General features: G+C 44.0%; 2 protein-coding genes across 5 annotated transcripts in view; one reads left to right on the top strand and one right to left on the bottom strand.

Moving 5' to 3' along the window:
• LOC309398746 (lysosomal dipeptide transporter MFSD1-like) overlaps positions 1-11,671 on the bottom strand; it is a 332,444-nt gene that overhangs the window by 137,280 nt on the left and 183,493 nt on the right. The gene's annotated exons all lie outside the window — the stretch shown is intronic.
• RNPS1 (RNA binding protein with serine rich domain 1) lies at positions 1,380-10,743 on the top strand. 4 transcript variants are annotated; one of them, XM_081966161.1, is made up of 8 exons: positions 1,380-1,512; positions 3,864-4,037; positions 4,937-5,092; positions 6,010-6,201; positions 7,275-7,377; positions 7,918-8,071; positions 8,480-8,621; positions 9,896-10,743. In XM_081966161.1, the coding sequence occupies exons 2-8, from the start codon at positions 3,967-3,969 to the stop codon at positions 9,999-10,001; spliced, it is 924 nt and encodes a 307-aa protein (XP_081822287.1). In that variant the 5' UTR covers positions 1,380-1,512; positions 3,864-3,966; the 3' UTR covers positions 10,002-10,743. The 4 variants fall into 4 exon arrangements, with proteins under 4 accessions (XP_081822287.1, XP_081822290.1, XP_081822289.1 ...); XM_081966163.1 differs by lacking the exon at positions 1,380-1,512 and adding an exon at positions 1,758-1,774; XM_081966162.1 differs by lacking the exon at positions 1,380-1,512 and adding an exon at positions 1,861-1,879.

Genomic DNA, 11,671 nt, shown 5'->3' with positions numbered 1-11,671 from the left:
TATGGTTGATTGTATTTTATTCTTGTTGTGAGCCACGGGGAGTCAGTATGACTGGGCGGCATGCGAATGGACTGAAAAATAAATAAAATAAAAAGTTGGGAGTCCAAATGCAGCTTTCTGATTGATTTTCCCAGTTATTAAACCTATCAAGAGATCTGAAGTTTCTTTTTCTGACAATACATTTACAGCATTTCCCCCTCTCATTGTTTCCTCTCTTTTTCAACTTTCGTTGGAGATGGATGGCTTGGCCTGTCACAATTAAAGCAGGGGTCCTTTACAAATGGGGGAACACCTTCGCTTTGCTATCCTAGTTATGCTAAGCAACTGAGATCTTCAGCACTAGGGAACTTTCAACTAGAAGCACATTATGTGTGGCTGACTCTTTTAAGGAAGAGATAACTGCACTACAAGTAGTTCTCGACTTAGGCACCATTCAAGGTTACTATGGCACTGAAAAAAGTGACTTATGACCAGTAAGCAAAGGGGTGGAATTCACACAACATGCTTCATCACAAAGTAGTCACACTATAACAATCATATGTGAATAAGAGCCATTTTGGGCTAGCGGTTAAAGCACCAAGCTAGAAACCAGATGATCGTGAGTTCTAGTCCTGCTTTAAGGATGAAGCCAGCTGGATTCATCTGGAACCTGCTGTGGTGCTAGTATAATCTGCAACATCTGGAACCTGCGGCTGTGCTGGCATGGTCTTCTGCCACATCTGGAATCCGTTGTATTGCTAGCACAGTCTTCTGCAAAATCTGGAACTTTGCTGGATGCTAGCACTCTTCTGTAACACCTGGAACCTGCCATGGTATTAGCAGCCTCCCGAAACATCTGGAACCTCTACTGCAAGCTAGCGTGGTCTTCTGCAAAATCTAGAACATGCTGCAGTGCCCTGTCATTTCCCAATTTGATCCAAGCTCTCCCCCAAAAGATGATGCGTGCTATATACTATAACTCCCATGACGCCAAACCATGGGAGTTGATGACAATTCTGATCCAACCCATCGGGTTACCTTTGGTTGTTTGTAAAAATAAAATTAAAAGGGGGCGGGAAGTGGAGGATATTGAGTGGGTGGTTGTTTTTTTCCAACTTAGAATAACTTTATTGTCAATTGGAGTGTACACTAATCGGCATACATTAAAATGTAATTTCGTTGCATTCAGCTCTCAAAGGGTCTTCTCCTCTAATTGACTGATCTAATCAATCACCTCTAATTGATTGATCCACCTCTACCTCTAACTAATTGTTCTGGTGGTTTTGCATGCACTCATCGCTGAAAATCTAGCTTTCTTGACGTTCCCCGCCAACAGCAAAATTCGCGGGTCTGGCCCTTTAAAAAAAAAGGGGGGGGGAGTCGTAACCTTAGAGACAAGAGGCGTCTAAGGATTCCAGCGCCCCTTTCCCGGTCGCCGTCTTTGACGCCATCCGCTTGCGCCCAGCTCTGCGGAAGGCGGCAAACGACGTCACCGCGAGCGCGACGGAGGAACAACGGGCGATCGCTGAGGATGTAAGTAGCGGAGAGGCGCTAATCCGTCGCCATCCGGCTCGGGGACGGCCCTGAGGGCGCCGGGGAGCGCTTCGCCGAGCCGCCGAGGGGCTTCTCAGCAGGGTCGGCCTGGTAGAGAAGCGTGAGGCCGCCTCGGGAGCACGGGAGGCCCGGGGCGGAAAGTGGGGAGGGGAGGCTCCTCTGAATACGGACGACGGGGCGGCGTGCGGGTGGGTGACGTAGAACCGAGCTGGCTCCGCCCCTTTTTGGCCTCTTGCTCAAAGTAAGTTCCTGGAGTGGGGGTGGGGGGCTAACGGAGCTGCTCCCCTCTTTTATTCTGTGGGGAGAGAGAGAAGACTGGATTCCCCAGTCATCCATTGTAGATCTCGTAAGTAATTTTTGCACCACTTACAATTGCTGTAAGGTTTTGCATGGTTTGCTGCTGCTATTGCAAAAAAGAAATCTGATTTATTCCATTTATTTTGAAGCACTTCGAGGCTGTTCTATGCCCCCCCCCCTCGATTATTTTTTATTTTAAAAATAGCATTTTGCACCCCTTCAATCCAGTTGGAATCTGTGTGGTTTTCAGGGTGCATAATGAGGCGGCGTGAATAATGCGGAGATATAAAAAGATATATCCATTCGGGGGTAATAAAACTCAAGTCTTGCATTAGGTGGCTTCCAAACAGCCCACCAATTTTCCAAAAAGCCCTGTGGGATAGACTGGAATTCAGACTAAAATCTCAGGGAGGTGCTTCGTTTTGGGACTTGTATTCCTTTCCTAGTGAAGGAGCTAAGGGGAACAGAGATAGTGATAGGACTTGCTACGTGGGTTGAAAAATAAAGCTAGGATAAAGAGAATAGCAGTGAGATAAAGTAAATGTTATCTGGGTGTTTTTTTAATTGTGCACTAAGAAAATATCTTGTTCCATCTCTTAAAAAAATATTAAATTGCAGGTTTGTTTATATGCCAACAGTGTCGTAACAGATTGTCTTAATGTATGCCTTCCAGATGACACGGGTGCTTATAGCATTCCAAACTAACATATTTCAGTATTTAAATAGTCAAATAAGGTCAATAATGCCTGTTGTGGCCCTGATATTTAAAACATTGTAGTACAAACTTTAAAATAGGTGTAGCAGTTTGTTCTCTTTCCAAAAGTGTGGTTTGCTGGGGAAATACTTAAATAGAAATATATGCAAGTATATACAACATATTATTGTATAGTATCTTTTACCATGCTGCTAAAAGATATTATACCTTATACTGAAGATTAAAAGCTGCAGAAAAATAATTGCATCTAGTGGCTAGAACATAGTACAGAATTGTTTATTTTACCATGATTTCTTTAGCAACTTGGCCTGGCTCACATATAAAGTTCAGCCATTAACCAGAGATCATTCTGGTTAATTTTATTCATATCCAATATTTAATTTCATATTTAAAGATCTGTATTTGTGTCACAAGCTCTTACAAAGCTAACCAAAGGGTGATTGTAGGTTGAAATCCTGAAGGTGCTTTTTCAGGAGGCAACTGGACTTTCTTGTTGTTGTTGTTTTTCTTTTGAAGACGTTTCGCTTCTCATCCAAGAAGCTTCTTCAGCTCTGACTGGATGGTGGGGAATGGAAGGATTTACGTCCCTCATTGATATTCCATTCCCTGCTATCTTGTCAGAGCTGAAGAAGCTTCTTGGATGACGAGCAAACCGTCTTCAAAAGAAAAAAAACAAGAATGTCCAGTTGCCTCCTGAAAAAAGCACCTTCGGGACAACCGTGTACTGTATGACTGAGAATCTCTACAGACTTTGGGGTTGAAAGGATGTGCAGGTGACAACACTGTTGCCCAGGGGATGCCAAAATGCGAAAAATTATGTAGTCTTTGAGGAGCCTTTCGTGTTCCTTCCCCCCCCCCCCCCTAATTTAAAGATACAATTCTGGGAAATCTCTAGCCAAAAAAAACCTGTTTATGATGGTGGCAAAAAACCTGCGTTCTTTTTTTGTTTAGTATTAGAAGATATTCAAATACAGTATCTTGTAAAGTGCACGATGTAGATCAGTGTTTCTCATCAGAGCAACTTTAATTCGTGTGAACTTCAGCTCCCAGAATTCCCCAGCCAGCCAGCTCCCAGAATTCTCCAGTCCACACAAATTCAAGTTGCTCAGATTGGGGACACCTATTTAGATTGTTCAGCAAGGTGTCATTTTCAGCCAGGTGTAATTTGCCGTTACGCCCAGCCAATGTTTCGGGGACTACAGTGCTTCGTGTGAATATCGCTTTAGTGTCGCTTGCCGTTCTTATCAAGTAGGATTCCCCCCCCCCCCCTTTCTGCCTATATGTTAATTGTCTCTCAATGCTTTTATCTTGTCACTAGGCTGCTCTCTGGAGCTTCTTGCACTCGCTTAGGGATCCGTTAGAAGTGAGCTTTCAGATAAGTGAGGCCCCTGCAGGACTGCTTTGGGACTCGGAAGGGGAAAATGGAGCTGTCAGGAATGAAAAAGAAGAGCTTGCTAGCCATCAAAGAAAATAATAAAAAGTCCAGCACTAGGTAATCACTTTTGAATTTTCAGTGCCTAAATTCTCCTAGGAGCTGGAGGTGGGTGGGGGTAGGAGGAGGGGGGGAGAGAGAGCTTTGCAGCCTACTAGGACTCCCCTGGAGAGCATACGTACAGACAGTACTTGACTTAACGACCACAGTTGAGCCCAACACCTCTGTTGCTAAGTGAGGCAGTTAAGTACGTTTCGCCCCATTTTACGACCTTTCTTGCCGCAGTGGTTAAGCGAATCGCTGCAGTTGTTAAGTTGGCAACGCCTTTGTCGAGTGAAGCTGGCTTCCTCATTGACTTGGCTTGTCCGAAGACCCCAAGAGACCTATTCATCTTATCCTGAGACATTGCAACTTGTCGTAAATAGGAGCCAGTTGCTAAGCGTTTCAAATTTCGACCATGTGATCCTGAGGATGCCGCAATGGACATAAGTGTCAAAAATGGTCATAAGTCACTTTTTTTCCCCAATGCCACTAACTTTCAATGGTCACTAAACGAACCAGATAGCCGAGGACTATCTGTAATTAGAAATGCTTCTCTTTGCTCCTTTCATAATTTCCCCACCTGGCTCTACCTTCCTTTAAACCTGCTCTGTAGCGGCTGGGAATTTTGTGACGTCATCGTGCTTTTGTTGCGGTGCGGCGGCCTAGAGGTGGAGCTCTCGCCTCACAATCAGGAGGCTGTGAGTTCGATCCTAGGTAGAGGCAGCTATTTCTGGGCACGATGAGAATATGTCTGCTGAATATAACTCCTCATTGGCGACAGGGAAGGGCATCTGGCCAGTAAACACTCGGCTCCATTCAGTTGCCCAGACTCCACCCTGCGAGGTGTTATGACAGGGTCATTAAAAGGAGGTGATCATGCTTTGTTAGAAAATAACTCTCTGGCCTTTTGGTTAAAGGGCTCCCTCTCCAACCAAGCGCAGAGACCGGACCGAAGAAAAATCCAAGGACCGGTCCAAGGACAAACCAGCCACAAAGGAGTCCGGCGAAAAGGACCGTGGGCGTGACAAAACCCGCAAAAGGCACAGCGCCTCCAGTGGCAGCAGCAGCACCAGGTAAATGGAATTCTAGCATCCTTGAGAAAGTGTGAACGCAGGGCCACATTGTTGGTTCCCGGGAGCTAGAAACTCACTTCCTGAGGACTTCTGGTGGGGGGGGGGGGGGGAGGCAGAGTTTAAAGCTTATCCCCTAACTAGATATGGGGCTCCAAGGATGTGAAGGGCCCCATTTCCTGTCTGTATTAACACGGAAAGTAACAGTTTTATTTTGCTTCCGTACATATTTATTTGGTACTGTTTGAATCGTTTTCATTGTTTTTATGGTGTCCACTGCCCAGAGTCACTTGTTGAGATGGATAGCTGTAGAAATCAACCAACTACGGTATTTTCCACAATATAAGACACAGTCGTCCCCCCCCTCCCCCAAGAAAAGTGGGTGGAAATGTCTGCGTCTTATATAGTGAATATTGCGGCGGGGTGTGTGTGTTGGTGCGGAGCCAATCAGCTGTTCTAGAATGGGCAGTGGAGGCGGTGGCAAATGGATGGCAGCGAATGGGCCACGCCGAATGGGCCGCAGGGGTGGTGGTGGGTGAATGGGTGGCGGCCAGATGAATACCGGATGGATGATGGGAGTCAGATCTCTTTGTTTATAGTTTTCCTCCCCAAAAGCTAGGTGCGTCTTATAGTCTGAAAATTACGGTAGATTATCATGTTATGTATTTCCATTCACCATGGGATGAGGAATTTTGGAGATAGTGTCCAAGGAGGGTCCTCTACTCGTCTGGTCTTTGCCTCCCATTCTTGCTGCAAGGATTTGAAAGAAATGATCCGTTAAAATAAAATATATATCACTTCAATTCCTCTTTCTTTGATGTGTATGTGGGGTTGAATAGAGCTCCTTGCCAGCGTTCTAGATCCTCGAGAGTTGATTCTGCTCCGTTTTGGTGATACATTTGCCGCTTGCCTTCTGTCAGGTCTCGGTCCAGTTCCACCTCCAGTTCAGGATCCAGTTCCAGCACTGGCTCCAGCAGTGGCTCCAGTTCCTCGTCTGCATCAAGCCGTTCGGGGAGCTCTAGCACTTCCCGTAGCTCAAGCTCCAGCAGTTCTTCAGGCTCTCCGAGCCCTTCCCGGCGTAGACATGACAATCGGAGACAGTCCCGTTCCAAGTGAGTGGGCATTGCCCGGGAGGGGATGTGACCAAACTGAAATTGGGATGAGGAGGCTTAAAGTCTTGTGAGTTTGGGGGGCTAGTTCTCACCCACGGCTTTAAATCAGAGCTTCCCAGTTCAATTGATCCTTTTATGAAGAGTTTCAGATTATTCCCCAAATCCCCCCCCCCCAATATTATTTTAACAGCGATATGGATATTTAACAGTAATAATAACTTCAATATTGATCTTGGATAGTCCATTAATCCTCGGAGGGGATGTTAACCATTCTGGAAAACTCTGCTTTAAATCTTCGTTGGTGTGATTGTTGAAAATAACAGTTGATTACGTTTCCCTGAAATGCTACGTCAACAACGAAGAGTTAGAACGCAGAACTTTGTAGGCAAAAGTCCCCTTGTGGCTCATTGTTGAGCCACAAATTCCTTACATGATTTAGTAGAATGTAAATGCTAGATTTCTTTTTTAAAAAATATTTTTTTAAAAAAGCCTAAAAATTAGGAATTTGCTATCTTTTATGACTAACACATTTTATGAAAAGGCGAAAGATTTCAAGAAGTGCGGCTCCTTTTATCGGAGGCAAGAGTGGCTAGACTGATGTAGGATTTAAACTGGGGTAAGGTAGGAGGTAAGGAGCGGATGATAGTTTGATTTATGCAGATGTAAACAATGGTTTTTTTTTATCACATTGCAACTGTTAATTGATAAGGTACTTGTAAACACACGAATTTGCATAATCATCTTATCTGCTCTCCTTCCCCCCATCTTACCGCATTTTTAATCCTACATCTAACTGCATCTAACCTACATATCTGATGATGAGAACTGCAGCTCATGAAAGCTGGTGCCATTTAATAAGATTTATTAACCAGAAGAGATGCTACCAAACTACTGATGTTTTTTGCTACCATAGGTTTAACACAGTTGTCTTCCTATCGTGCCTGAAGATCCAATGTTGAAATGTACATTGTTCAGGCACGCTGTTGTTTAAATAGCGTGCCATTGAAATGGTAGCCAGCAGCTGACTTACTACAAGCTTGCTCATTAGAAAATGATCTCTTATTTTCTCCAAGATCTAAACCAACCAAGAGAGATGAAAAAGAACGGAAGAGGAGGAGTCCCTCCCCTAAGCCCACCAAAGTTCACGTCGGGAGGCTTACTAGAAATGTCACAAAGGTAATTGCAACCAGGCACTTAACTGGATTCAAAAAGAAGAAAAATAAGACCCTGAAGGAGCAGAAATCCAAGTCATAATTTGAACGTTGGGAATTTGGAGTCAAAATTGTAAAAGAGCTTATGTTGGTCTTGTGAAAACATGAGTGTCGTTTCAGGAGGAATAACTCAGGATTACATTTGATCATCCAGCTCCTCTGTTACCTATTCCGTTGGTGGTTTTCCATAGTTTAAGAGAGGCTTTTCCCCCACTTGACATAGCCAGTTGCTGTCTGATGCTTTTTCAGTAGTAAATTTAATTGCACCTGTCAATTGAGCTCTCTGTCTTAAGCCTTGCTTCTATCACCGCTAGCTTTTCAGTATTATTTTTCTTTTAAAACTAAAGATAAGAGAGCAAACCTGAAATAGAAATCCCTCTGCATGGATTTGGCTGACACGCCTACATCTCAAGTTAAAGGCGTAGCTGTTTCTTATTCAATATTCTTTTAGAAGGCTGAAGATCATGGGAACGTATAGTGATACCAGGAATTCTTTTCCTTTTAGGATCACATCATGGAAATATTTTCTACTTACGGAAAGATCAAGATGATTGATATGCCAGCAGATAGGCTTAACCCCCACCTTTCCAGAGGCTATGCCTACGTAGAGTTTGAGAATCCAGATGATGCTGAAAAAGCATTGAAACACATGGATGGAGGTAGGGGTCTGGAATTAAGAGGGTTCCAGATTAAGCGTCAAGGAAAATTGGGGGTGGGTGGGGGTGGAGGGGGCTCCTGTGGACATCAGGTGGCTGGCTGGGGAATTTTGGGAGTTGAAGTGCACACCTCTTCAAGTTGCAATGGTTGAGAAACTCTTTCCCAAGATACATTGCTAATGGTTGGGAAACGTTCATCTCATTGACATGTTCTTCCTACTGACTTTCTTTTTAACTCAGTATCCATCCATTCCCAAGGCGCCCTCTTCTTGCATTTTCTCTCTCTCTATGCTTCAAGAACAGTTGCCGGCTGGCGTTTTAAGCAGGCGGGAGTAGAAAATGTGGAAGTAGAAAATAAGAGAGGTTTGGTGGCTACAGCACTCCATGTTCTTTCTTCTGTGCTACAAACAGGTCAAATCGATGGGCAGGAGATTACCGCCACAGCTGTTTTAACGCCACGACCCAGACCACCTCCGAGGCGTTTCACCCCTCCCAGAAGGATGTTGCTACCGCCCCCTATGTGGCGCCGCTCGCCACCACGCATGAGGAGAAGGTAGGTGGCCTTCATCAGCGATATGGACGCCAGCCCTTTCATGCTTTTAGATCAAGAAACAGACACTCCAGAAATGCCACTCTATGTTGCAGGGTACAATGATATTTTTAAAAGCTGTCAAAATTTCTTGTATTGAACAGAATCAATACAGGGCTATTTGAAGTTTTTTCTTCTCGCACTGCAGTCAATTTCTGGACTGTGTAGTCTCTTCTCTGAGTCTCCCTTAATGGCTCTTGCATTCCTTTTGAATCCCTTCAGAGTAAGACCAGGGCTATTGGGGTTAATCAGACATGCATATTCTGACCGAGGCTTCCCAAGAGCAGGAAGCAAACTCCTGTTCCCGACAAAGACCCCTTTTACTAATTTACTTTGAATCCTGCTCATTCACATCCAGCAAAGTTTCAAGGGAGGATTTATGGTCACAGACCTTATCTGGCTTGGAGAGCTGCCAGGCCGATCTCTGCAGAACTTGGCACAGAGTCTTGGAGAGTCACAAACCAATTAAGCGAACTACTTGTCTCCTGCAAACTCCACTCCCCTTTCGCCCCTCTTTTATTTCCTCTGGGAGGGGCCATTCATCGTCCACCTGTGGCCTTACTCCCAAGTCAGCCCATGTTCCTTAGCTGTTTCCTTTGTCTGACCACTCTGCGCATGCGCACACTGGGAACAGACTCCAGCTGTTCGTCTGCCTCACTGATGTCTGATTTTAAAGGCAGCTGATAACTGGCATACGGCTCTGGCCCCCTCTCTGCCTCCAACACAGAGCCCTCAACAGAACCTTCCCCAGACTCCAGGACTGGCCTGTGTTCCTCCCCAACCTCCTCACTGTCTGAATCTGCTGCCAGCTGTGCTGGCTGCTGGCAGGCCACAACTATGCCTCTCTCTTCTGCTCATGCACTTCTACCGAAGCAGCATTTTTGTAGCGGAAGTGTATGTAACTTGTTGCAACAAGTTTGCTGAAGTTTTCAATTTTCAGAAGGCTTCTTGAAACCCTTCTCTGAAAGCCATTATTGTGGTCACCAAATAAAACTTTAGTTTTATTATAAAGAGACACCTGTCCTAGATCCTTCCAAATGCACCCAAGAAAATTGAGTTTTCCTGTTCAGAAAGGTATAAGTATAATCTTTATTGTCATTGTACTTAAATACAACGAAGAGGGCAGACAATAAATAAATAGCTTGCAAAAACATCTTTGAATTGTGCTGATTATACTGTACCAAGTCGAGGCGGCTCTTCTTCGTCTGAAGCCCTTCCATCACTCTATTTCCTTTTAGATCCAGGTCTCCCAGGCGCAGATCCCCAGTTCGCAGGCGGTCCAGATCCAGATCTCCAGGCCGGAGGCGTCACCGCAGTCGATCCAGTTCCAATTCTTCTCGATAAAACGCAGGACAAGGCAGCTCTGTTTTTTTTTTAAGTTAAAAGTGCACCCATTTAAAATGGTCTCTTTTTTTTTTAAGGAAAAAAATATGGAATCAGAATAAAGGAAAGAGGAGGTTGAGAAAGACCAGCTAAGAATCTTGGATCAGATTGGGTGGAGTTGTTCCTTTTGTTTTGACATTCTCAAAGATAATTTGTTATTTTAGAGAGAAATCTACAATTCCAAGGAAATTGCTTGCTTCTCAGACATGCCAAAATGGCTCGGACATATATTTCAGTGTCAAAATGTTTTTGTCCCCTTTCACTAAATCAGTAAATTTTTATACCCTCACTTTGTTTCTAATCCTCTCTTGCCAGCCCAAAATTACATCTTGGCCGTTGGCCGTATTGCTTATTGAGTCTGTGACAAACTGAAAATATCCCTTAAATTAAACTCTCTTATTAGTGATACAGAAAAGAAAATATCCCAGTTCCTGCCAAGAACGCTGTAAATTCTTTTGCTTTTTAGAAGTTGTGCAAAATACACGAGCTGAAAGATAGTATTTTCATGATCTGTTTGGGAGGTGGGTGGGAGCGAGGATTTTGTGATCGAATTAACCGAGGTTCAGTTTCTAAAAGGCCAGAGAACCTTCAGCCTGTTGTACAGTCATTACTATAAAGTTTGATTTTTGTATAACTTGGTGGCATCTTGTTGTCATGTTGTGTTTGTACTTGTGTAGAATGACAAATAAACCCGTAAGGTTTAGGGTGTGAAAGAATTATTGCTCATTATAGTAGTCATCTTGGTTTAATATTTTAGCACATAAGTTTGCAATAAATGTTGGGTACCAAGGATCAGAAAAGCTGACCAGTCTAGGTTAGGCTTCCCTAACCTGGTGTCTTCTGGGCCAGTTAGAATTACAACTCACAGCTAAGATGAATTATCCCAGCATGTGTGGATGGAACTATATTGGGGCGAACATATACTTAATATTTTAATTCCATAAACCAGTGTTTCTCACCTTGGCAACTTTAAGATGTGTGGACTTCAACTCCCAGAATTAAGAATCCCTGCTATGGACAGTTTTTACATGGTTGAATCTTGCAATCTCTGTTAATACCTACGTAAAGGGCAGTTTACAAAGGGACGGAATGAGCTCCCAGTACTTGTTCCACCTGCTGCCAACGTAGCAGTTCAAAAGCACATAAAAATGCAAGTTGAAAAATAGGAACCACCTTTGGTGGGAAGGTAACAGCGTTCCGTGCACTTTTGGTGTTGAGTCATGCCGGCCACATGACCACAGAGACGTTCGGACAGCGCTGGCTCTCTTTGGCTTTGAAACGGAGATGAGCACCGCCCCCTAGAGTCGGAAACGACTAGCACATATGTGTGAGGGGAATCTTTACCTTTAAAGGGGCGGTTAATCTCAAATCAAAGACTTTGATAGTAACTGGAAATGCAGTGTTGAGTAAATCTGTGCATCGAGCTTAATTACTATTGCAGTCATTTTGAAGGAGATGTTGTCTTCAAGATGTTGAGAGTGAGTCACACTAGCGTGTTTATCAACTCATTGGTTTCTCAAAAAAGCACATACCCAGATCTCTAAATCTCTTGTTTCTGTTCTTTACGGGACCTCAATTGCACTCTTGAGGAAGTGCTAGAAATCAGCTTGAACTACATTCTACTATGTTTA

The sequence above is a fragment of the Natrix helvetica genome, assembly GCF_964273705.1.
Source record: "Natrix helvetica genome assembly, chromosome: 13".
Lineage (NCBI taxonomy): Eukaryota > Metazoa > Chordata > Lepidosauria > Squamata > Natricidae > Natrix > Natrix helvetica.
The sequence above is the reverse complement of the archived record's forward strand: the minus strand, read 5'-3'. Positions and strand labels throughout refer to the sequence as shown.

Excerpts from the sequence above, each read along its gene's own strand:
- RNPS1 (XM_081966161.1), top strand. The coding sequence starts at position 3,967 with ATGGAGCTGTCAGGAATGAAAAAGAAGAGCTTGCTAGCCATCAAAGAA. Across the intron at positions 5,093-6,009 it reads AGTGGCAGCAGCAGCACCAG|GTCTCGGTCCAGTTCCACCT; the intron begins GTAAATGGAATT and ends GCCTTCTGTCAG. Across the intron at positions 8,072-8,479 it reads ATTGAAACACATGGATGGAG|GTCAAATCGATGGGCAGGAG; the intron begins GTAGGGGTCTGG and ends TGCTACAAACAG.